Raw genomic sequence first — 26,437 nt, 5'->3', positions numbered from 1 at the left:
ATTTAATTGCTGTTGTATAGGTTCTATTTAAAATAAAATAAAAGTTATATACCTCTAATTATTTATTTTCTACTTTTCTCTATTTTTTTTGTCATTGTGCTGCTGCAACACGGGAATTTCCACTCTGAATCAATGAAAGACTATCTTATCTTATTTTGTGTCATCATATTGGTCATTATATTGGTTACTTGCTGTGTATCGTTATATGGTATTTTAATTGTTTTAATTGTTCAAAACTGTTGCTTTTATTTTGTAGGTTGTGACCGGATGTTGTTTGGTGATAACACGTCAAATGACATATCCATGACGACAGAGTCACCCGCTCTGCGTTTGACAGATGTTCGTGTCCGGGATCAACCGCTTCATTCAAAGCCGAGTATCGGAGTAGGGAGAACGGGCCGTGTTTGGATTACTCACCAGCTAAGGACTGAAACATGTCGGGAGAAAAGGCAACGAGTCCCTGTAACAAATTTCAAGCCAACATTTTTAACAAAAGTAAATGTCAAAACTGCTTCAAGTCCCGGGAGCTGCATCTGTTGACCGACCATGACATGGAGCAGGTAGCGTTAACGTTTAACTTTTGTTCATGTGTTAATGTGACTGTAATGTGACTGTTAGCTAGATAGTTAATTAATGTTAAAAGTGAATTATGGTCTTCATGCATTTGTCCTTAAGTTATTAATAGAAAAAAAGAAACCATTTTTTTTTTTACATCAACAAAACACCTTTGTGAATATTCGACGTAGCTAGTGGTCTTCTCCTTTTTGTTATTAGCATCCTAAAATGACCGGATGTTAACGTTAGCTAGTTTTCTTAACGATAAATAATGTATTGTAAATCCAGCCTTATTTTGAAGTCTGAAAACATACAAATATGAAATGTAAATGTAAAATGTAAACAAATTTATAAATTTAAATTAATAAATTTATATTGTATAATAATATATAAATAAATTAATTGTAGCTATCGGCAAGTATGTACTCCGATCTGTTAGCTGACGTTAGTTAAATGTGTAAAATATTTGGTTAAGTTAGAGACTGTACACAAATGCAGGGGAGGTCAGGTAGGAGTGTTTTTTATATTTTAATAATAATTAAAAAAAGAATAAAATAGTCACAAATGATGGTTCTGGAGTGCACAATGGGCCATAAAGGGACAAAAATATTTCAGTATCGCTATTTGTCATGTTCTTCTTCATTATAGCAAAAGATACAATTAAATTAAAGTGTCATATAAGTAAAACCTTTTAATAATTGCTGTCAGTTTAGAAATTGGTAACTTTAAATACACCAGATATGAAACAGAAGCATTTGAGACTGTGTAATTACTAACCCCAATTCCAAAGAAGTTGGGACATTATGTTAAACGTAACTAAAAACAATTACAATGATTTGCAAATCTTTTTCCAACCTACATTCAATTGAATACACTACAAATACAAGATATTTAATGTTCAAACTGGTAAACTTTATTGATCTTTTGCAAATGTTCACTCATTTTGAATTCACGTTTTACATGTCCCAACTTCATTGGAATTGGGGTTTTACTGGATATATGAAAAATAATTAATCATATATCCATATTTCTCAATCCACCTATTGGTGAAACATTTCGGCAGAACAGTCAATACACCTGGTTCGCCACCTCTGAAAACAGTGTTCCTGCAGGTCTGTCATGTGGAGGTGATGTAAAGAGATGATCATGACGGCTTCCTGCATGCCTCGCATTGTTAAAATATGTTATTACTCTCTGTCCCCCCTGCCTGGTTTCACTGTGCCCTGTAATTTCAGCGCTATAGCTCAACCTGTAAACACTACACATGGTATTACTCTGACTCAAGTCACTGTGCTCACAGAGAAAAAAAAGAGCTATTTTGTGGATCATCTTTTGACTGTTTTTTAACATATTGTAAAATAGTACATGTATACTGTGTGCATATTGCTTTGATAGAAAAGTCTACAGTCAGCAATATTACAGCACAAATAGACAGTGTTTTCTTGTAGAGCTGAAACAATAAGTTGATAAATCGATGAGTCAACTAAAAACAATAATGAAAGTAATCATTAGTTGCCGCTCAGATAGCCGAACAAGAAGATACTTTATTTTGCCACCCAAAGAGATTTGGTCCCACCTGAAAAGAAATGTTTTTTTATTTAATTATTTTTCTTTTTTTTTATCTTACTTTCAGATTTAAGGGGTCTGGAGTTAACAGTGTGGAGTGATTGAAAAGTTTACCACAATGGTGCATTCATGTTACGTCATATAAATTAGAAAAGTGGCTTGGCTTTTAGCGCTTAAATACAGTTAAAAACAGTTTTGCAGAAAAATGTTGGATGTCGGAGAAATCAACCACTGTAGATTCCAGCTTGCATAGTCGAGTTCTAGTGTACATTTTACTTTTTTACATGTCATAAAATAGTTTAAAAAAAAGAAATACCTCACACAGTTTCGTACACCTAACGGGGACGTCCATAAATGTTTTGTTTTTATAGCCTGGCTGATACTGATATCAGTATGTGATAGTTTTAAAACATCTTTTTTTCACAAACACATAACATAATAAACAATTTTGATACAGATCAATTAGATTTTTTGTTGGAGAATTGTGACCAAGAGACTGTCCATACTAAGCAGAACATTTTACAGTTGAAATGATTAACTTGTGGGGCTTTTAAGCCCAGTTGGTAGAGCAAGTGCACAAATAAAGAGGTTTATTCCTCAATGCAGAAGGTCTAGGGTTCAAATCTGACGTGTGATTTTCCTACATGTCTTCCCCCCATCTCTCTCCCCTTTCGTATCTTAACTTTCCTATCAAATAAAGGCAGAAATGGCCAATTTAAAAAAGAAAAATGATTAACTTGTCAGGGGGACAAACTATGTAAAGGTGGCCCTGTTTCTAAATGAACTCAAAAAGTTTCTTGTTGCGTCGATTATGACATGCTAACTAATATCTGCAGATGTATCAACTTGGGCGATTTATTAGTCTAGCTCTAATTGGTTTTTTTATTCGTCCATCAGTCCAAAACCTAAAGGTATTTCATTTACTATCACACAAGACAAAGAAAAGCATAACATCCTCACATTTGAGAAGCAGGAACTAGGGAACAAAAAAATTACTATTACAATTAATTGATTATATAAACAGATGCTAATTCAATTCACTAATCCATCAATCGACAAATTGTTTTAGCTCTTCACATCAGTCAGGTAATCACAGGCTGTGCTTCAACATCTAAGAGGCATTCCGAATGCTAACTCCACTTTCCTCCGTGACTCCGTGCAGGCAAAACCCATCTATGCAGGCTGGCTGTGTTTGGCTCCTGAGGGGACAGATTTTGACAACCCGATGCAGAGGTCAAGGGTAAGACATGATCTAAACTGAGCTGAAATACACACCTTTATTTTCTAGTTCTTTATTGGGACTTTCCCCCCAAGAAAATTGGCGCTGTGGGGATTTTATTTATTGTGTCTTAATTTCAGAAATGGCAGCGGCGCTTCTTTATCCTGTACGAAGACAGCAGCCTGAGCTTCGCCCTGGACGAACTGGTAAGAAACTGCTCTGACACAAATATACACAAGGCAGCAGTGTACAATAAACCCTGTTCTGTATATCTGCATTTACAGTAATGTTGGGATCAAGCCGGCATCTTTAGGCCAGATGTCGTGTGCAGAACCATAGCAGATGATTTGGGCTTAGCCTGTCCTCTAATGCACACATCCCCCTCTCTCTGTGATCCCCTCAAATCTCTTTCATTGCACACTTAGACCACTAAACTGACACTCTGATGACTGTTTTTTACAACAATCACCGATGCAGAGCCCAGGACGGGACAGAGAAATGCACTCTGCATCACCACGGCGGAGCAGGAAATATTCATTCGTGGTGACAATAAAGAGATCATTAATGGGTTGGTATAAAACTGTAGAGAAATTACAGGAGCGGTAAGCAATACGGTTTCTCTGTAACTAATGTATTGTCTCTGTTGGTTCTGTCTTTGTTTACCAGGTGGAGTGAACAGCTTGTGGTCTATCTACAGACTAACAAGCAAAATCAGAAGAAAAAACGCAAAGTGGAACCTGTTGCCTCGCAGGTAGCAAAGCAAACTAAGTCCATCAAATGCTTCAGTGCACATTTGGGCACGCATTGTAGTTTTTCCAACAGCTGTAGGGCCAAATGATTACTCAACTACCGGTCTGATTGCTATTTAATTCAATATAGATAACCATTTTCCTCAGAGGATGAATCTTGATGTTTTTGGCGACCCCTAACCTTTCATCTTGGATCACCAAAGTGTTTACATTTCATACTGAGGGGAACATGAATATATGTTCTAAATTCCATGGCTATCTATACAATAGTTATTGAGACATTTCACCCAAAACTAAAAAATGTCAACCTGCTGGTGTCGCCACAGGAAAAGTCAGAGGACTACCAAAATCAGTAGGATTCATTCCCTGGGCACCATGAATGTCTGTTTAAAATTACATTGCATTCCATTAGTGGTGGAAGAAGTATTCAGGTCCTTTACTTAAGTAAAAGTACTAATACCAATCTGTAAAAGAATACTCTGTTACAAGTAAATATGCATTGCAAATGTTACTTAAGTAAAAGTATTTAGTATTATCAGGATAATGTACTTAAAGTCTTAAAAGTGAAAGTACTCAATGCAGACAAATCCTCACATTTTAGAAACTGGAAACGATCCAAAACTGTTCTGTCAGTCAACTAAGTGATTAATCGGCTCATCATTTCAGATGAACTTGTAGGCCTACTGTATATATTCTTAGGTCATTTCATTTATAATAAACCATCGTATAACCTACATGTGTTTTGTGCGCTAAACTCTTAATGTGTAAAATAACTAGTAACTAAAGCTGTCAGATGAATGTAGTGGAGTAAAAAGTACAATATTTCTCTCTGAAATGTAGTAGAGTAGAAGTAGAATGTGGCATGGACCTCAAATTTGTACTTAAGTACACTAGGCTACTTGAGTAAATGTACTTAGTTACATTGCACCACTGCATTCCATCCAGTAGTTAATAAGATATTTCTGGCCCGAAAGTGGTGGACTGACCATTGCCATCCCTAAAGCTGCTAGCATTGCTAAAAAATATCAAACTCTACACAGCAGATTGCTTTGAAAATGTCTGAGTGCCTTCATGTTCTCCAGAGGATGATCCCCTTTCCATTTTAGCTTTTTTTGGGCTTTCAAAAAGCTTTTAACAATCTCATAATCTAGTTGACAGATTGCCATGAAATTAGCACATTTATATACATGTATGACTAGGATGATTAATCATTTTGGTTTCAGTGACCTTATGTCCTGTTTTTACCCTCAGGGCCAAACAAGCGATTTATCGACAGACAGAAAGTTATTCAGCAACGATTTTTAATCATGTAGATTATTTATCAAGCAGGGCTTTTTCATACATTTTATAAACGAAACAATGAATCAGTTAACTGAGGAATGAATCCAGATACTCAACAATGAAAATTAGTTGTAGCCAATCTTTGTAGTATGTTATTATTTTTTATGGTCTCTGAACAGTGTACAAAAAATAAAAACGTGTTACTGAACGATCATTCTGTTTTTCTAACAAAACATTAGGAACCCAGCCCAGCAAAAATGGCTGCAACTGAACAAAGTTTTCCGTCCTCTGAGAATGCTGCAGAGTCCGGCTGCGGTCGGTGGCAGGAAGACCAGCAGGTCAGGGGACCGGGTGAAACCCCCATGTGGACTGTCCCAGACTCAGATCCCCCGGGCCCGGAGAAGACCCCTGCAGGTGCAACAGAATCAAAACATACACTCACATAACCCAGGCTTTCATGTCCGTCAGCCAATCATAGCCACTTCCTGTCCTCTCTCTCTCACTGTCCTAACATCCTGCAGATGTTCTCACACTTCCAGCTTTTTATTTATACATTTCGTTTAACCCTTGCTTAACCAGGAATGTTGACCCAGTACTGACTTGTAATCATGGGAACGGGCTGGAGGAGTTTTAGCAGGAAGTTACATAACAGACTGACAGACAGAAACGCACTGCGAGATGTGCAGAAAACGTGTGTCTTTAACCCTCAGGCACCATAAAAGCCAAACACGATCCATAAAAGACCTCTTAAACACATCCTAATAGGCTTGATGATTAGCACAGGACAGGTATTGCTCCTTACTGGAGCTTTGTGCTGTGACAAAGTGGACAGCAGCACCCATCTGGCGTCAGACTTATTGCAGGGTCTGGAAATGTCCTGTAATAAAGTTCTGGGTTAACTCCTGCTGACAGTGCCTATAGGCTGCTTCATTAGAGAGATGGAGGTTATGTATAAGGGACCCTCTGAGAGCCAAACAAGGAGGCTGTCTAATGATATATGCTCTGTCAGGGTTCCCTCTTGTCATTGGATTCCTGGACCATCATTTAATTCTTCAAGTTTTTTTTAGCAGCATTGCAGTAGAAATGAAACAGCTCACGCTTTTAAATAGACAACAAATACAGACACATACAGTCAAATATTTAAGTCATGGATCCACTCTGATTTATATCTGGAAACTCATGAAAAGTGATGCAATTAGTGGCTGATTTTGTGAAACATTTTAACTCAACCCTCCTGTTGTCAAATTTGACCCATTTTCCAAAAGTTTCTCTATCAGAATTCAGGTTCTTTCAACCAAATAAAAATAAATAAATAAAGTGGATGGTTCCATACAATGCTTTTCGCAAGAAAAATAAATGATCAGTTTACAACTTTCATTGAATTTGGGTGTTTTATTCAATTTTATAGCATTTGAAGAAAAAAAAAAAAAGATTAAAAAAAATGTCGGAAAAAGCTTCAAAAACGTCAAAAGGCGCCGAACAATATCGATCAAAACATCGGAGAAAGTGACAAAAACTTTCATTAGTGACAAAAACGTTGGGAAAAGCGACAAATGTGTCAAAAAAGACGACCAAAACGCTGAAAAAAAAGTTTTAATTTTAAATTTTGACCCAGAAAAACAAAAAGTTGCATGGTCGACGGGAAGACAACACAAGGCTTCAACATCGTAAGATTTCCCATAAAACTGCACTAAACAGTTTTGCTATATTAACGATGGATTTATTGTGTCACTCAGAGTGACCAAGCCCACAGAAAATGATCACCCAACTCAGAGCGTTTTAGTGTCTTTCAGCTCATTGTTTTTCAAGCCTTTAGTTTCTCCAGAGGGAACTGTGTGAAGTCCGTTAAATGTCTTCAAGTGATGTCACTTGAGTCAGCATCAGTTGGGGGTGAAGACCAGACAAGTTTGAAAATGAAACAAATCTGGAGGTGTGGAGTTAGAGAGAAGTGAGCTTAACAGACCCGTTTTGACAAAGAAGAAGAATGTGTGGAAAAGAAAAGACAATACCTCCATTTCTGCTGAATCGACTTTAAACCTAACGTTTAAACTGTCCATCGTGACTACGATGTGTTATAGGAGTGCAATAAAGTGGTGGAGTATTCTTCTAGATATATTAGTTTGTAACTTCAGGTTCTTCCTTTATCTCAAGCAGTTTCCTAAAATTATTTATTAAGTATTAGAGAAAAACCTAAATACCAAAAAAGTTAAAGTTTATATATAATTTTAATTTTTTTATTTTTTTGCAGGTCATCTCCTCTTCTCCTGTCCAGTTCATCTGTCCGTTTTGTTGATTTTTATTCATGATTAAGTCACTGTAGTCTTTTCTTTGTTTGTGTGTGAGTGTAGCAGCCAAAATGAAAATGATTAATTAGCTGTCACATGGAACTGAAACTGGTTTGTGGTTTTGTCAGCGTTACCATAGCAATTTGTTTTGAATATTGAACCACTTCATACCACTCAGTATTTTATCTTATCATCCAGAAAATCCGGTTGAGCTGCTTCTTTTAACTTTTAGGTAATTTCCTAAATTTGAGAAAAATGTTGTATATCACAAAGTTAGATGTTAAGAGGAAAAACTCTGAGCCGCTGGCCTCAGTGTGAACCCTGACATAGTGATTTAAACACACAAAAGAAGAATGATTTCATCTAGCTCTTTGGCTGCTGGCTGTTTAAGCGAGTCAGTGTGGAATTGTAACAAACTGTGTTCCTGCCTTCAGTATATTTAACAGTCTGAAACCCTTTTGTGTTGTTTTCTATATCCAGGCAACACATCTAGCTACCTGTGCCCGGTCTCTGCTAGCAGTTTTAGTGGCCCAGTTGGCTCCTTGGACTTGGTAAGAAGTGGATACATCGCCCCCAGCAGTAACAACCAGCTGGCTGAGTCAAACAACATCCAGACATCAGCAAACGACAAGAATCAGAGCCAGAACAAAAGGTTAGAAATGAATCGGGGGAAGATTTTCAGCCAATTTTGATGATATGTGTAAATAAGTCTTCAATACGTTGTGTTTGGCAGCAGTCTGGTGTTTATTTTCTTATGTATTCTGTTGGTAACAGCCATTTAAAGTGCCTTGGCAGAGGAAAAGGGGGTAAATGTGCAAGCAATTAGCACAAAGGACATCCAATGCCTCTCTGCTTACCCCCCCCAGTAAAAAGCCGAACAGCCATCACACACCGCTAAACACCAGATCAAAGGCTCACGCTCTACCCCTCCATTAGAGATCTGACTGCTGCATTTTTAAATTTAGCTTAAAGAAACCCTCCCAGTTTGTGCCCCAGCAGCATGTAAACTGGTCACGTGAGGCGAATACATCTCATTTCTTCACTCATTGCCTTTTTGGGAAACAAAAACAGAAAATGCTTAATGCCCCCCAAATAAGGCCAGAAATTCCAAAACTCTGGTGTAATTAGATATCTTCGGCATTGTTTCTCAGGACCTTACTTATACTGACTGTCTGCCTGCCTGTCAGAGGAAGTAGACTTCAACTGAAAGCGCAGTTTTAGGGCACAAAGCTCTCTGAACCCACCAGAGGCAGAGCGGGCACTAAAACATCAGGCTCAAGAAAAGGTTACAGGAGTTATTCCATTTATAATGTACTGATATAAGAGTTACACGGTGATGTCATGTTTTATGTTTTTTACAGACTATGTTAAATAATCTGAAAATAGGATTTTAAAGGTTTATGTCAAGATTCATTGGGGTCAAAGAAAACTAAAAACTCCCATCATTGTTATTTGATAATATTACTACATTAATGCCTATTTTTTGTTCTGTTTTGAGTGACTATTGGATTGATTGCAATGAAATTTGGTTCAGACATGTTCCCCTCTGGATGAACATTTTAGTGATCATCTCAGTCTTCTTTTAGTGCCATCATCAGGTCAAAATTTTACTTTGTGTCACTTTTTACGGCCAGATGTCCATTACCTTCCGCTTTCATTGTGTTGGAATTTTTAACTCCGGTGGATTGTGGTTAACTGCTCCTCAGATCTCTGCAGGGTAAATCCAGACAGTTAACTAGACTATCTGTCCAATTTGAGTTTTCTGTTGCACGGCTAAAACAACCTTTGAACGTACACATGTTCCACCAAAACAAGTTCCTTCCCGAGGCTATTTTTCAGCGGCACCGTGGCTTCGTCCGGTGCTAATTAGCAAATGTTAGCATGCTTACAGGCTAAACTAAGATGCTGAACATTATATCTGCTGAGCAATCCTTTTGTTATTGCTTCTTCAATTATTTACTCTATAAAATGTCTATAAAATAATCACAAATACCAATCAATAAGTTACCAGTGCACAAATTGATATCTTAAAATAACTTATTTTGCAAATCTTTGGGTATGTTTAGGTGTTTACAAAACCCACTAAATAAGAATAATGTAAATCTTACCATAATCCTTTGGCATCCACTTCCTATCGGCACACATCAGCACAACCCAACTTTTAACTGATAACACTGCTTTTCATCACAGTTGTGTATACATTTTATCAGGTTACTTTGGTGTATTCGGCATATCATACCTTCTCTACTTCTACACAATACACCTCCGACACCAGTTGGAAGGATGTCAGCTCTTATTTATTCTAAACAGCAACAATAACAGTGGTGACAACTCTTAACAGCAACGATGTTGAGAGTGCTGTTAAGAGTGATAACTCTTGACAGCAACAATAACAGTGGTGACACTCAGAGAAAGATCTAGTGTCCTCTGGGCTCTGCTCTGCTGCACAGGTGCTGTTTGGAGTCTATTATCAAGCTGTCATCCTCAGTGATGATCATGCTGATGGAAATTATGTCAGAACCCACCTGTGTGTTAGCGAGGTCAGGGAAGCAACACATGCAGTTTTTTTTTTTTTTTTTTTTTTTACTAATTAGTTGCTCATGTTTTCCAGCCATGTCAGATCAACAGAGAGGCTGCTGGGATCGGAGGCCACCGAGAAAGAGCAGGAAGTGGAGACAGCCGTTTCCAGGAGGGGCAGAAGAGAAGCTCGCACCAACAAGAGAGAGGTAACCACACCAAGTACACGTTTAAAGGTGCAGTAGGTAAGACTTATAAAACTATTTTTCTGTCTTATTTGCTGAAACTGACCCTATATTCGAGTAGAACTACATGAAGCAGGAAATAAATAAAAAAAATCCAGCTCCTCTGGCACCACCTACAGCCTGTAGTGCGATTTGCAAAAATCCACAGGTCCCTGTTCAGATGCACCAATCAGGGCCGGCGGGGGTGTCTAAAGGCCTTTTTATGGTCCTGCGGAGGCTCCACGCAGAGCTTTCGCCGTAGCCTACGTAAGTGGCCTGATGTTTATACTTGTGAGCTGGTGTGTGCGTCGAGGGGGGGTGGTAGAGCGAGGGAGAAGTGAGAGAGTGACGGCGATTAGCTTCGGAGCGAGTACAGACTCTAGAGCACTGAGCACATTTGTTATTTCAGAAGAGTGTATCAAACTGGTAGCCCTTCGTATGACTCAATACCCATGAAGTAGCTCTCAGTTTCAAAAAGGTTGGTGACCCCTGCTCTGGAGGCATAGTGAGAGAAACAAAGTGTCTCCCTTGTGCTTTCTGACCACGGTGGGAAATCTGTAGCAGGAAAAGTTAACCCTCTCCTTGATTTCATGTTGTTTATGGAGAAGGAGAACCAGGAAATGAGTCCGGGGAAATGCAACGCTACCAAGCCACGGCCGAGCGACGCAGCGTCGCGGCGACGCAATTGTAGTTACATTTTTCGAGAGGTGCACGTCAGGCTACAGCGTAGGGTCCGCCGTAGATGCAGAGGGGTCTGTGGGGGGTACGCCGTCGATTCGACGCACAACCGTAAAAAGGCCTTAAGTGCGTGTCAATCACTGCATAGGCACACAAATTAATTCTCCCTCGTGGGGGGAGGGGCTTAGGAGACCGTTTGGGCTTTAGCAGAAAGGAGGGGAGGGACTAAGAAGTTGTCGATGTTCAAATTCTTTAGCGAAATCCTGGATCTTCACAATCCTACCTACAGCACCTTTAATACGACAGAGTACCTCTGACACTACGGTACTGTACACAGGTCGAACCATCCATCTATTTTTTGTTTGCTTTATTTGTTTCACACATATAAATACAAATCACATAGAATTAATATAAAATACAGGTGAGGGTGTGGTAGAAACCTGTAATGGCTTATATATAAATAAAAAAAAACACACCCAAAGGACATGCCAAAGGTAAAATGTAGACTTACAAAATCACCAGTGCATTTTAAGAATTGGTGTTCAAAAGTTTCTTATAAAACTGTATATAAGTGTAGAATTATATTTAAGATTAAAAAAGAAAAAAGAAAAAATGCAGAGAAAAAGACATTTTTTCACTGTCCAAGGCACTGGGAGTCCCCCAGTTCTTCTTTCTTTTTCATATTCTTCAGATAATCCACAAGGATGTGTTTATTTTAGGGTAACTACACCCTCAGATTCAGCTAGCACCCTCTCTGCATATATAAATATTTATTATACATATTTAAAAGATGCAACAGAGGAGGGGGGGGGGCAGGCAATGGACTGTAGGAGTGGTGTGAATGTAGGGCAGTTATCAGCGGGCCCATGAGTTTACTGCCACTGAGCAATAAATCTGGGTCATGTACGACGTTTTTCTTCAGGCGCTTATCAGGCTAATGCTATGTGTGAGAGGCACTAAAAGGGGCTACAGTTAGTCAGTTTTCTGCTATTTATACAGAAAAGCAGACATTAGAAATAGACCTCAAGCAATTCCCCTATTTTTATTTCCTGTACAGCCAGGAACTGTTCTTTTTCTCGGGTCAGTAAGGCTGGATCCAATCCTGTCCTCCTGTGCTTCTCTGGTGGTCCAGAGGCAGCATCTGATATTTCTACGTCGCCTCAGGCCACTGAAGAAACGCAAAACTTGAACTATACACAATTTCAACCTTAAATCTCAATTTCATTTCTTAATAGCTATATTTTGGCGGCCCCCCAATATGCTGAAAAAACACTGTCCTTGGAGTCTTGCCTATTTCGACACGGTTCGGAAAGGGCCACAGAATCCGACAGAACTGAACTTTCAGATCTTGAGCGAAAAGAAAATGTGTTTTGTCGGAAAAATCATGTGCCAACAAGAATCTATGTGATGGAGTTCCACTTTAAGACCCATAAAAGAACTCCTTCTCCTTTTGATTAAAAATCACCAAATTTGGACCTGCAAGATTTTTTTTGGACAGCGACAATATGTAATCCCTCCAACGTGTTCTGGGTCTGTCACAGGGTCTCCTCCTAGTTGGACGTGCCCAAAATACCTTGAACGTTAGTCATCCATGAGGCGTGTTTTGTTTAACAACATACAGTAATACTTTTAAATCACCAAAGCAACACATTTATAGAATTTCTGCAAGTTTCTGCATGCTTCTTTATTCTTGTCTATTTCATGTCATCCAGTGTATGTTAAAGGAACAGTTCGACATTTTGGGAACTGTTTGCTTTCTTGCTTGGAGTTAAATGAGACCATCAATATCACGCTCATGTCTGTACAGTACAGTACATGAAGCTACAGCCAACACTTTGTTTTAATTAGCTAAACAAGGCACATGGAAAGAAAATAAAGGCCTAACCAAATGAAATGAGGCCTAAACCAGAGAGACAGAGTTGCTGATCAGGTAGTTATGTGTGGACCGCCTGAGGTAGAGGGGTACCAGTGTGACGTCACATAATTATGATTATATTTATTATGTTATTATTATAGAAGCATAAATATCCCTTGTGAAATGACTATTATTGTAACTTTGTAGAACAGTGTGCTGATAGCATATTGTAGGAATGTGGTTAAGAAAATAGGTTTTCAGGGCCTTAAACATGAACATCAAACAGTTAAAAACCCATTTTCTGACTGCGCTTGTTTGCTACCATTTGATAGTTCTAACCATAAAGAGAAATGGTTGATTAATCTCAAGGTGGGTTCGTCATGATTAAGACCAGTCATTGTATCCAACTGTACTCAGCCTGTACTGGGCTTGGCTGTGGGCTGGTTTGAACATGATTCACTCAACCAGTTGTTACTCAGAGAAAAACCTCACTCTACCGATGAAGCTCTGACCTGATCAAACACTGTGTGACGGCTGGACGAAGTCAATCTCTGTTTGTATCAGTCAACCAATGTGTGCAAGCACGAGACGTGATTCGTTGAAGTGTTCTGCGTCGTAACAACTCACATTCAGTTCATGTTGAAGTGCTGAAAAGAAGGTGCTGAGAGTTTGGCATGAAACGCGTGGACGAGTCGATCCTACCGTGTCAGGGCTTGTGTTTCCTCCAAGCGTGTGTGAGAGCGGGTGCATGTGTCAGCAGGTGGGAGAGAGGCAGTGATTCATTCAGAGCTGCATTTTGTTTGTGAACAGAACTGGTTGCGATGCCCTGAAGGCATTCTGCCTGCCTCTTTTTGTGTGTGTAATAATCTGGGAGACGGCATTCCCCCTGCAGACCTTTTACAGGGATTCCTCTGCCCTAAAACAAGATACAGCGTAATGTCAGGAACTCTCATGGACTCTTTACGAGAATCTCAAAACTCAGAATTAAGGGACGGCCTGTGTTGACAGACTGAACCTGATGAACTCAAAAAGGCATGCCTCCTTTCCAAGTGCACATCTGTTTGTGAATGATAGCCACTGTGTATTGTCAGGCCAGACACTAGTGATTAAAGAGGTGAGTAGACGTTAAGAAGACGGGTGTCTGTCTTTGTGTGACAGTATCAACAGAACACATACATGAAGCATAAACAGTCCACGTAAAGCAAGATTACCAGTTCAACCAGGCTTACTACAGTAAATCAGGCTTATTTTCAGGAAATTCTGTATCAGGAAGCAGGCTTTTGCACTACCCTCATTCCCACTACTACCTAAAGTCTTTTTTCACTAACACTTGCATATCGTCGTTGTCAAGTAAAAACCTTGTATGTCCTAAACCGTTTTTTCAGGAAATGAAAAAGGCTAATTTGAAAAACATTTTATTAAACTGTTTACCTCAGACGAAGTCAGGTCAAATTGCCTTGTCACTGTTTCAATATTTATAAAACCCACAGACACACGTAAAGGGTGACCAATAGCATTGATTAATGAAAAAAAGATTATGTAAATATGGAGATATGATGTTCCTGCCCAACAGCAACAATATTATAATTGATAATTCACATAGTTAATGTTTATACTGTGTACATACATAACTGTATATCTTCCTTGTAAATGCAATTTACCTGCATCACGTAGTTCTACTCAAACATAGGGTCAGTTTCAGCAAATATGACAGAAAGTTAGTTTTATAAGTCTTATCTACTGCACATTTAAGTGCATCACATGTCAACATGCGACATACACTTTAAATGTAAAGATTAACCTTTGGGGAGAAACTGTGCTTCAGTCTGTCAGTTTGAGTGTAACACTGTTTATTTCTGAGGTGAAACTAACCCTGAAAACTAACCTGACCGAGGCCAGGCTAGTCTGGAGGGATTAGTTTCCACATTAACTTAGGTTAGACTTATTTAATCCTCCTTTATGGAACAGATTTTTCCTGAAAATAAGCCTGACTTACTTAAATAAGGTATTATTAAGGCTTTATGCAACATCCCCCAACTTTATGATAGTTATCCAGGATTACCAATGTTAGAAGAGTTGGAGCTCACTCCTAAACTATGAAACAAGTTCTCTTATACTTTATTCATTGGCCGTGGTTTTATTTGGTTCAATATTTTATTCTTCATTTTTATGTTTAATATCTTCTGCTCGGTGGCCACGAACATAGGTTTTATCTTTACATGTCTGTTTTCTTCACAGTGAATTATTGTGATGAGTGCTTGATGGTTCAGGTCTGTGTTTCAGATAATGAAATGAAATAAACCAGGCTTGACTTCAGCTCAGAGTGGGCTTATATGAAACTGTTAGATTCTGGTTTAGTTCGATGGGCTTACAGTAAAAACTGCTTTCCTGAGCCACCTTCATGAAACAACCCCTCCATGGTCAAAGCTCATGTAGAAAACAACTGTAAAAGTATGATCACAGTACATTTATTTTGACCCAGATGGTCATCACTGTGGCAGCTGTTAATCTTTGATTAAACAGACAGGCTCATTCCAGAGGATTTGCCCTTTAAATACACTCCGCAGCACATTTTATCCCATGTGAGGATTTATGTGTCTTTGGGTGCGTTTGTTTTGGTAGCCAGGAGAAGGTCAAAAGAGCTTGTCTGGAGTTCATTCAGGCCTCAGAGTTGAGATTCCCAAGACAGCCTCCTCCTCCTACCCACCCCCACTCTCCCCCATCCAGCTTAAGGAGGCTTCTTCACCAAACAGAGGACAGGCTCTGTCTGCAGCGGTCAGCGATTGTTTGGGAAGAAAAGAAAGAAAGATCACTGCAGCCCAGAGCACTGTGTTCCTTCATGTGTTGTGTCCTTGGATAGTTTTCAATTTAAATGCCAGGAAAAGAAAAACACAAAGAATGTTCTGTAACGATCAAAGTGCTCATTTTTTCCTGTTGAAATGTGGTTATATAAGAGGGGAGAATGAATCTTTTCAAGTGAACAAAAAAAACATACCCTTTGTTTTATTTAATTCTGTGTAATTCACACTTGAAAGACATACGTGCAGCTCTATCCGCCAGCATGAAACCTGATCATAAGAAGCACGCAGTGATCTCGCTCAGTGTTTCTGGATTTGTAGCATCTTTTTTTTTTTTGTCACAAAGCATTATGTTGCGTCTAAAACCTTTTCATGCATTCCACATACATGCAGCCAAATGCAGTCATCCGTGTGCAGTTCAGTGGTGGTGTGAGTAAGAGTTTAACAGGCGGTGGAAAAGCCTGTTGGGCTCCCCGCAGTGCTCTACAGCAGGCCTAATCCTTACAGCTGACATCTGTGCCAAGGATCCAGACTATCGGTTACTCTGCTTGATGGAATGCAGGCCGCACATACAAACTGCCACCGTCCTGATTCAGAAAACAGCTCACGTCTTTCAGATGAAAACAAAAACAAATGTTAGTGATGAAAGAAGTTAATCATTACAAAGTTATCATTCGATTATTATTTTTTTGGCCTTCCACAGAAGCTCCAGTCATGTGGAGACATAGCCCAGCTCACTGCACCCCCACCCCAGAGAAGAGCCAAGTCTCTGGACCGTAGGACGTCCGACACCATCATGCCAGTGAGTCACCAAACAGATTGGGGTTTTTACTAACAATTAAAAAAACTAAATACTTATTATTTGTGGCTGTAATCTGCATCAGGGGAGGTAGCCCTAGAGACCAAACAGCTCTATGTGAGAATGTCAATATTTCATAGCACTTTCCAAAACTGTGACTGCACCAGTGTTGGAGGAAGTATTCAGACCCTTAACTGAAGTTAAAGTACAAATACCACACTGTAAATTGGCTTGGGAACCGGATGGACGCCGATTCAAGTCCCCACGTGGACCAAGTATGGAGTGTAGGCTGGTAGCTGGAGAGGTGCCAGTTTGCCTCCTGGGCACTACTGATTGACCCCTTAAGCAACGCACCGAACCCCCAACTGCTCAGGGGGCGCCTGTCCATGAGCAGCCTCCTCCCTCTGACAGCTCTCCATTAATGCATGTGGTCCTGTTTGTGCATGTGTGTGTATTTCAGGCATGCAAACATTTAATCAATTTAAAAATATAATCCTATTCTTCTTAAATACTTAATTTACACACAAGTCTGATTACTGTTGGGAATACTATAGCAACAGTGTTAACATTGTGTTTTCTTTACAGCCAGATTTATTAAACTTTAAAAAAGGCTGGATGGTCAAATTGGATGAAAATGAGCAGGTAAGCCATCTTTAACTGACTGATTGATTTAAATGCTTTCCATTTGATTCTGTTTGTTAACAACTTCTTGATCATTGTTTTGTTTGTCTTTTGCTTCCCTCTAGTGGAAGAAATATTGGTTTGTGCTGTCGACTTACAGCCTGAGGTACTACAAGGACTCAATAGCTGAGGAGGTATTTTGATATCAGTTTATATATAATTTACAATAGAAATAAGAATTGTTTCAGTTAAGAAGTTCAAATGTATTTTGCTTTTCTCCCCTCAGGCTTCAGATCTTGAAGGAGATATCGACCTAACAAAGTGTCATAATGTGTCTGAGTATCAGGTGCAGAGGAACTACGGATTTCAGATCCATGTAAGAAAACCGTTTCCACAATAAACAGACAAAACTGTATCTTTTGCATTGACATGAAGTTAAGGTAAATGTTTTTCTTAGACCCCAAAGGGTGTCTACACGTTGTCGGCCATGACTTCAGGGATACGCAAGAACTGGATCCAGGCTCTGATGAAAAACATCCGTCCAGCTATCGCCCCTGATGTAGCCAGGTAAAGTCACATTAAAATACTTATTACGTTACATGCCATTTAGCTGACGCTTTTATCCAAAGTGACTTACAATTGCTATATATGTCGGAGGCCACACGCCTCTGGAGCAACTAGGGGTTAAGTGTCTTTCTCAGGGACACATTAGTTGATGTGTCGCAGTGGGACTTGAAGCCAGGTCTCCCACACCACAGGCATGTGTTGTATCCACTAGGCCATCACCACCAATCACCTTGTGCAATGGTGTGTCAATGTTTAAATGTAAAATCTCAAACCAGTTATATAAAAAAAAAATGTGTTTGTGGCAAATTGCATCCGACCAGGGCTTAATTTGACCCGGAACACGCCGGAACATGTTCCGGCACCTCCGACGTTGGATCCGGAACCTTTTTTGTTGGATCCGGCACCTCCTGTGTCACCAGGAAAAATGAATCGCCTAAATGAAGAAAATAAACTACTATTTGTGTAGTGTTCAATGTTGTTATCTGTCTTGTTAGTCTTTATTCCCCATAGAAGTTCCACAAAAATCGTTTTGGGGTGAATTTTCAGGGTAACCCCACAGTCACATTAGCTACAAAAGAGAGCGACATGCACTCGCTTGTGGGTGCTCCTGGGCGTGCCTAGCCTACTCCTGGTTGCTTGGCAACAGTAAACAGAAATTCTCCGGTGCTACCTTCAAGCACGTCTTAAAAGTTACTTCAGAGGTATTGTTAAGTCACAAGAACGATGTTTTTGGATTTAAAAGTATTTATTTCTCGATAAAAGTAACAAAATATATGAGATAAAATGCCAAACTTATCAGATATATACAGAAATACGATGTCCTGAAGCGTTTTCTGCCATTTTCTTCGACTCGAGCCACTGACATACGTCACGCTGCCCTCACGCTCCGATTGGCTGTCGCTTTGTCGCATCACTCAGCATTTGCATAAAATAGACTTCATGTCTATTTTGGCCCCGCCTTGCTCGTGGCAGCGGTGAGCTTGTCGCTTGTTGCTGGCAAACGGCCACTCCCATTGAAAATGAATGGTAGCCTGTCGCTTTGTATCTGTCTCTTGTAGCTAATGTGACTGTGGGGTAAGACAGAGGGAGGGGAGACACTTCAACGGCACGGCGCTGCACTTCTAGTGACACAAGCACTTGTGCTGCTTGAGATTGCTGTTTAACCTCGTTTCAGTCAAGAGAAAAATGTCAAAAAGACAACAAAGTTTGCTTAACTTTTTCAAATATGCTGGCCAGTCGGATCCCAAACAAGCAAAAAACGTTTCTGCCGATCAAGAATGTGCAGACCACGGTGTTTTTTTTGGTTAATTTAATAGTCCGATCACCGATGGATAATTGCTGCTGGTGAAAACAATTGTTTTTTTGTTTTTTTTTTACATTTTGCACCGATGCAGTGCGTGTTCTGAAATAAAAATAAACATTGCCCTGATGTACACACAGCGTTGTTTAGGTTGTTTTAGTCAGAGAAGCTAGGCAATGTAAACCCCCGTTTTGAGGGCTGCAACCAATAATTATTTTCATTATTGATTAATCTGTCTGTTTAGTCTATAAAAAATATTGGAAAAATAGTAAAAAATCAAAATAAAGGCCATCACAATGGCCCAGAGCCCAAGCTGACATCTTTAAATAACTTGTTTTGTCCAACCATCAGTCCAAATCCCAGAGATATTTATTCTACTGTGACATAAAACAGTGAAAAGCAGAAAATCCTCACATTTTAAACAATTAATTGGTTATCAAAATGTTTGACAATTACTCGACTAAATAAATATACTAATTGTTCCATCTTTCTTTACATTGTGCTATTTTCCTGTCCTCCATCTAAACATACCTATGTGTTGTGTGCAGTTTACCTGGCCTCCACGTTCCCTGCAGCCCACCTGAAGCTCTCCCCAAACCAGATGTGACTCAGGACTCTCTCCCTGCCGACGTCTCCACAGAGAAAGACTCTCACCCCAAACACAAGAGCGTAATGGAGAGACGGCGGGAGGGGCGCCACAAAACCTTCGACTGGGCCGAGTTCAGGCCTCCGAACAAACTGTCTCTGGATCCTCCGTGCTCACTGGACCTAGGCGACCTGGAGAGGAGGAAGAGGAGGGAGGAGAGGAGGAGGAGGTACGAGAGCATGCTGGGCTTCCCTCTGGGTTGGGAGGGGATTGGAGTTAAAGCAGCAGATGTCAGAGCACTGAGTCCCAAATCACAGCAGAAAGTGGAAGAAGAGATTGAAGAGTGCTGGAAGCAGGTGGAGAAGACGGTGTTCAAATCAGAAAGAAGTGTCCCACTGTTTACTGAAGCCAAAGACTCTGTGGAGATTGAGAAGATGCTGGAGGGCTACAGGAAGGGGGTGAGTGCTTTAAATATGAGTTCAACTCATACCAATATTCTTACAAAGGGCTGGGCGATATGGAGAAAATCAAATATCACGATATGTTTGACCAAAAACCTCGATATCGATACCGCAACGATATTGTAGTGTTGTAGTGACTATTGGTGCTTTCACAAAATATTTACACAATGAGATATTTGATAAATAATCATCAGTAATGTTGATATAATGACTAAGTGGGTAAAGGCAAATAATAGAACCGTTACAGTCTGGTAAGTTCAGAAAATGACATCACTTTACTGTAATGCAGCCTTTAAAACCAGGAAAAGACAACAGTTATGCCATATTACGATATCCAAAATCTAAGACGATATCTAGTCTCATATCACGATATCGATATAATATCGATATATTGCCCAGCTTTATTCTTACATGTAATTGGTTATTGTACTGGTTGTAACTGGTTGTCTATTGAAGGTGGAGGATCTAAAGGCTCAGCTGGCAGAGTCGGAGCGTTGCAGACTGGAGCTGGAGCCTCAGCTGAGTACAGCAGGATTTTATCAGCAGCAGGTCCGCCAGAGGTTGCACCTCAGCTACTTGCTTTTCTCAGTTTTTGATACTTGTGGGGTCTCTAATGCTTCTATTTGTCCCTTTTTCTCTTTTTTTTTTAAAGCCGGACAGTCCTCTAACTTCTGAAGCAAATTTCTGCCCATCGAACACAAATGAAAAGCCATTAAACAGCAGCGCACAGACCCTGATGGATGCGTGCAAAGAAAGCACAGAGCTCCAGCTGAACATTATCAGCATGCAGCCGCAGCTCAGCTTGGAACCGCCTCAGACGCCCAGCATCTGGCTGCATGACTCAGAGGGCAACTTCCAAGAACTGGGGGATTTGCATCCTGAGACAGAAGACGCACCTCTATTATTATCACCTGCATCAGACAGCCAACACTTATTTCCTCGGACTGATGGACAAACTGTAGATTTGGACGTTGCAACAATTAACCACAAGAATCGGCTGGACAGAGACGACTGTGACCAGGTTCCCAGCTCAGAAACACAAATAAATAATAGTGAATATAGTTCCTTCATTCTGGAGTCGCCTGCAGAGGCAGATGCCGACCCGCCGAGCTACTGTGAAGAGCAGCATTTACCTCCAGAACAGGAAATGGTGAGGAGGCTTTCCCAAGAGGTGGAGCAGCTCACAAGCCAGAACGAGGCTCTGAACCAGCGGAACCAGGAGATGCTTAACCAACTGACGGAGGCCGACCGCGAGATAGAGCGGCTGAAAGTGGAGCTCAGCAGCAGGTACACTGAACCCCATCACCTCCCTGAAGTGGAACAGCTGGGACAAACAAGGGTGGAAGATCTGGAGAGGGAGCTGAGCTCCAGAGACCAGCAGCTCCTTGAGGCCCAGACCTTGATCACCTCCCTGGAGGAGAACACGAGGGAGATGGAGGCGCTGCTGCAGCTGAACATCCCAACAGAAACAGAAGAGGAGAATAAGGAATACCTGCTCCGATGTTTCGAAGCCACCGAGGCCAAGCTGACGGAGCTGGAGAGACAGCTCGAGCAATCAGAACTGACCTGCAGGGAGCTCCGGACGCAGAACGCAGAGCTGAAGGAAGCTGAGGAACGTTGCCGTCAAACAGCTGCAGAGGCGGAGGCTGACATCAGGGGGCTGAGTCAAGAGTTGGAGAAGAGGAGGTTGGAAGATAGAGATAGCGACGGATGTGTTTCTGGTGAAGAAAGGATCCGGCAAGTGATAGACGGGATGGTCATGAGGTTGAAAGCTTTGGAGAAATTGTTGGAGGTGATTGACGACTTGGATTTCGGTTTGAGAAAGGAGGAAGAGAGGAAGCCGACAGCGGAGAGTCAGTTGAAGTGGGAGGAAGAGTTTTGGAGTTTGCTGCTCAACAAACTGAAGGCCAATCCCTCCGAGCTTAATGAGGAGAAACTTCTTAGTGAGGCGACAGAACGTATGTTGGTGGAGAAACAAATGTTGCTTTTAGGGCATCGTCTACTTTCTGAGACATGCACAGATGAAGGGAGGGAAGGTTTGAAAGATCTGGATATTGTTTGGAATGTTGCAAGTGAGACTGAAACCAAAAAGATAGATGAAAGCAGGATGTTTGATTTGAATCCCGAGCTGTATAAGATGGAACATTTCAGAGGCGTCACCCAGGTGAAAATCTCTTTGCTGAACCATCTCGCCTCCTCTGTCGACACCTCAGCCCACGACAAACTCCAGTCGATGGCTGACTTTCACTTTTCTGAGCACCCCTGGTCTGGTTTCATTCACTCTGCAGCAACTGAAGCGTTACACTGCTGTCATTTAAGCAGGCTTCAGTCAAAATACGAGAGGCAACTTGAGGAAACCAAACAGAAGCTGCTCGCTTCTTCTCTCGTCTGCAGCAACTGTGTGGACTTGATGGAAGAAAACCGAGAGCTGAGAGAAAGATTGTCTAACGTAGAAGGACAGCAGTCGTCGTCGTCGTTGGGCGATAAGATGAACGCATGTTGCCAAACAGAAGAGACTTACCCACAGGACACAGATGTTGAGTTACAGGTAGCAGATGCAAGTATTGCAGATGGAATTGGGGAGGAAGCGGAGATGGTTGAGTGCCCGGAAATCCCACTTTCATGTTTTGAATGTCAGTTGGGGATCCAGGAGATAGTAGAGGAAAACACAGAGAAAAGTAATGCATCCCACAAGGAAACCGATCCTTTGGGCTTGGAGACGGAGCAAGTTGTAGAGCTGAGAAGAAGAGTGGAGGAGCTGGAGGAGCAGCTGGCCATCATGGCTGAGGAGGTGAAAGAAGAGCTTGATGGGAAAATGAGTTCTGTTCAGACGCAACATGAGAAGGAGATGGAAAAGCTGAAGGTAAGTAGAACTGGAGGGGTTTACATAGACAGTATTTTAAGATTATAGATGCCCATAGTTGAAACTTATAGAAAGATCATTTGTACATTTAACCATCTTCAAGCTCGACAAAATTCATACATGAAAAGGGGAAGTCTACCAATTTGACACATCATATTAAAAAATGCAGGCACGTTCAAGTGTCTTTTTATTATTCTTTTTCATACTACAGAGAAAAGTTATGGAAACCAATGGCGGGGTGCGGGGGCAGGGGGATAAAAAAGTTCAATATGGATACAATTCTCAATTTAATTTTGAGAGATTGATTGAGAGAAACCAAAACATTTTCCCAACATCATAAGCAAACTGATATTCTAATGGTAAAAGTATTGTGATTAATAACATTGAAATGATAAAGATATGGGACCGAGAAAGTTCTAAGTAAGTGACTCGTGTCCTCCAGGCCACGTGTGAGCACAGCTTCGCCTCCATGGAGGAGTCTCACCTAAAGGTGGTGGAGGAGCTTCAGCGTCGACACCAACAGGATGTCGAGCGTCTCCTGGTGGAGAGAGACAGACTGCTGGAGGAGGAGACCGCTGCTACGGCAACCGGTGAGCAGACACTCTCATTACTCCTGTCGACAACATATTTTATTTTGAAAGGTCCTCCTGCAAGGAAAAATAAAACCCATCTAACTCTTAAAAGTGCTGTAGGTAGGATTGGGAAGATCCAGGACTTAGCCAAAAAATTTGAACATTGACAACTTCTCTGTCCCTCCCCACCCTTTCTGCTGAAGCCCAAAACGTTCTCCTAAGCCCCTCCCCCCACAAGGGAGAATGAATGCGTGTGCATGAGCAGTGATTGACATGCAGTTAGACACCCCCCCTTGCCCTGATTGGTGCATCTGAACAGGGAGCTGTGGGTTTTTGCAAATCGCACTACAGGCTGTAGGTGGTGCCAGAGGAGCCGGATTTTTTTTAATTACCTGATTCATGTAGTTCTACTCAAATATATGGTCAGTTTCAGCAAATATGACAGAAAGTTAGTTTTATAAGTCTTACCTACTGCACCTTTAAAGGAATAGTTAGATATTTTGAAGCTGGGTTGTATGTGGTACTTATCCATAGTCAGTTTATTACCTACAGTAGATGGCGGTTGACACGCCCCCAGTTTGGCAGAAGTACCGATACAGAATGTACAGTTACTGCTGTGGACGGAGGAAGCAGCTAAACGTATTTTAGCCACCTAAAAAAAAAATCAATATCAGTTAAGTGTACGCTATATTTAAAATATTTTCACCGGTTTAACCTTGCCATCAGACAGCCATTTTCGACAGGGAACTGATGCTGTTATAGCCATCCATGCTCTCTTTAAAGCCAAAGTTCTAAAGTTCACAAGTATGGTATGGTATTTATTAGTTGGTATATATTCAGAAATGTAATAAAAAATGTAGTCTACTTCTGCCCTGGTTATATTAATAACATTTGTAAATGATTCCTGGGCAGCTTCAATAAAAAAAAAAAAAAAATGATATTCAGCTTAAAATCCTTCATTGATCTCATGAAATCTTACACCCCTTTAATTTCACCTTTCTCAGCAATCAAAGCCGTCAAGAACGCTCACCGGCTGGAGCTGGAGAGGGAGGTGCAAAAGAGATGTCAGTCAGAGAACAGCACAGGAAACACACACCTGGAGGACATATTCAGGCAACACAGGTACATCTTGTATGTAGGACCCATTAACCAGACAAACTTTATATCTGGGCATCTTGTGGTGGAGCTTGAAACTGATGACTGTGAGCACATTTAGACGGAGTTTTCTCCAATATGTTCTAATGAAGAGTATATGTTTATGTTGAATATCTGTGTGTTTTTGTAGTGAGGAGCTTTGCTCATACCAGCGGGAGCTTGAGGTTTTGTCCCAGCAGTTCTCTCTGAAGTGTCTGGAGAACGTACACCTTGTCCAGGCTCTGGATGCTGAGAGGAAGGCTTTGTGTCAGTGCCAGCAGGAAAACCAAGACCTGAGGACCAGAAACCAGGTGAGAGCCCTAATACTTACTTTTTAATACATCCTTTACATGTTCTTCTACACATTTAATACCCACAGAGATCCAGAGTGTACAAACTACTCTCTTAATTTAAACCCCTTATATGTAGAATTTTATATATTTTTGCAGTATGTTTTAAATTATTCTGAAGGTTTTTGTTTGTAGAAAAAAAGGAGTATGATGTGTATTCAAAAACATAGTGTCAATAATAAGTAAGAAGCCTCATTGTTGTATTGTTTCTGTCTTTTTCCTCCAGGAGTTGAGCGGTCACCTCGCAGCAGAGATCACCAGACTTTGTTCTCTGGCAAAGCAGGACGCCCTGCCACACAGTCAGGGAATGGATGTGTATGAAATGGAGGTATGTCTTCTCTTTATTCACTCTTGTGTGAAGGTGGAGAAAGGTAACCATTCAAATAGAAAAAGCGTGCTGCCCGGCCCCTAATAATATCCGCAAATACGAGAGGGGCCGCAAATACGAGAGCTGCACGGTCCCTAATAAAGTAAATCTGAACATCTGAATGGGAGGTTGGGTGCTCTCCTCTATGGCAGTTTCCCTTTGTTTTATGGGCTTTACAATCAGTTTACATGAAGTACTAAATACTAGCAACCCTCTTCAACACGCGCATATGTGTCATTTTAGTGTGAAGAAGTTCAAAACTAAAGATATGTAGCTGATTATTTTTATTTTTCCTCTCAGATTACTCTGCGAGTGAAGGAGTCTGAGGTGCAGTGTCTGAAGCAGGAGATCACATCTCTGAGGGACGACCTGCAGTCAGCACAGAGGGTGAGAGTCACACACGTACAGCAGATCCAATAATAACTGTGAATCAAAGACGGGAAGTGAACCTGATGTCCTTCCACATTCCAGGACAAGAGGAACGTCACAAAGAAGTACAAAGACATGTACACCGAGATGAGCATCACGAGGGCCAAATCAGAAAGAGAGATGGATGAGCTGAGAGAGAACCTGAGGCTGGCCCATCACGCTCTGAACCTGACTTCACCCTGAAATTGTCCATTTTTACAATAGCAACATCACATTTGTCTTCACTGTAACATGTAGTATTTTTACTGTAGCTTTACCCACAAGAAATGTATTTAAAACAAACACAAACTATTATTTAATAAATCCAGGAACTCTTCTACACAATCTCACTTCTCTTTTATATTTTTGGTTTTAAATATGTTTATATTGTCTGTTTATTGTGTATTGACACTGCGTTTGTCATTTACAGTGATTTCTACTGTATGTATGTTGTTCTCACTTTCATCCTCTGCTGTATGTCTTGTCATTAAACTGTCATTAAAGTTTGTTTATTTAATCAATCAAATTATTTAAATTAAACACATTTTTAAACATTTCTTGCAGGTAACTTTACTGGCAGATTTATCTGTCTATACACAAACTGTAATTTATATTTGCACACTAAAGTATTAGAAATATGAATGTCTTTTATTAATTAAACCAAATTGGCAGATTAAACCTA

The 26,437-nt window shown here is 40.5% G+C and overlaps 1 protein-coding gene across 1 annotated transcript; it reads left to right on the top strand.

Moving 5' to 3' along the window:
- Positions 1–316: 316 nt before the first annotated feature.
- On the top strand, positions 317–26,437 carry LOC120575271 (myosin phosphatase Rho-interacting protein-like). Its single transcript, XM_039825989.1, has 22 exons — positions 317–560; positions 3,284–3,361; positions 3,481–3,546; positions 3,802–3,908; positions 4,007–4,091; positions 5,610–5,784; positions 8,136–8,307; positions 10,267–10,381; positions 16,431–16,529; positions 17,112–17,168; positions 17,273–17,341; positions 17,434–17,523; positions 17,605–17,714; positions 19,563–20,058; positions 20,518–20,610; positions 20,714–22,924; positions 23,367–23,514; positions 24,501–24,618; positions 24,782–24,941; positions 25,207–25,308; positions 25,648–25,734; positions 25,819–26,437. Exons 1-22 carry the CDS (start codon positions 435–437, stop codon positions 25,957–25,959), a joined length of 4,905 nt encoding a protein of 1,634 aa, XP_039681923.1. The 5' UTR covers positions 317–434; the 3' UTR covers positions 25,960–26,437.

The sequence above is a fragment of the Perca fluviatilis genome, chromosome 15 (genome assembly GCF_010015445.1).
Source record: "Perca fluviatilis chromosome 15, GENO_Pfluv_1.0, whole genome shotgun sequence".
Classification (NCBI taxonomy): Eukaryota; Metazoa; Chordata; class Actinopteri; order Perciformes; family Percidae; genus Perca; species Perca fluviatilis.
Note: the sequence above shows the minus strand (reverse complement) of the source record. Positions and strands in the feature narration are given on the sequence as shown.

Bases quoted from the DNA above. Each gene is read 5' to 3' on its own strand.
- LOC120575271 (XM_039825989.1), top strand. From the start codon at position 435: ATGTCGGGAGAAAAGGCAACGAGTCCCTGTAACAAATTTCAAGCCAAC. The intron at 17,715-19,562 runs GTAAAGTCACAT...TGTTGTGTGCAG, and splicing joins ATCGCCCCTGATGTAGCCAG to TTTACCTGGCCTCCACGTTC. The intron at 25,735-25,818 runs GTGAGAGTCACA...TCCACATTCCAG, and splicing joins ACCTGCAGTCAGCACAGAGG to GACAAGAGGAACGTCACAAA.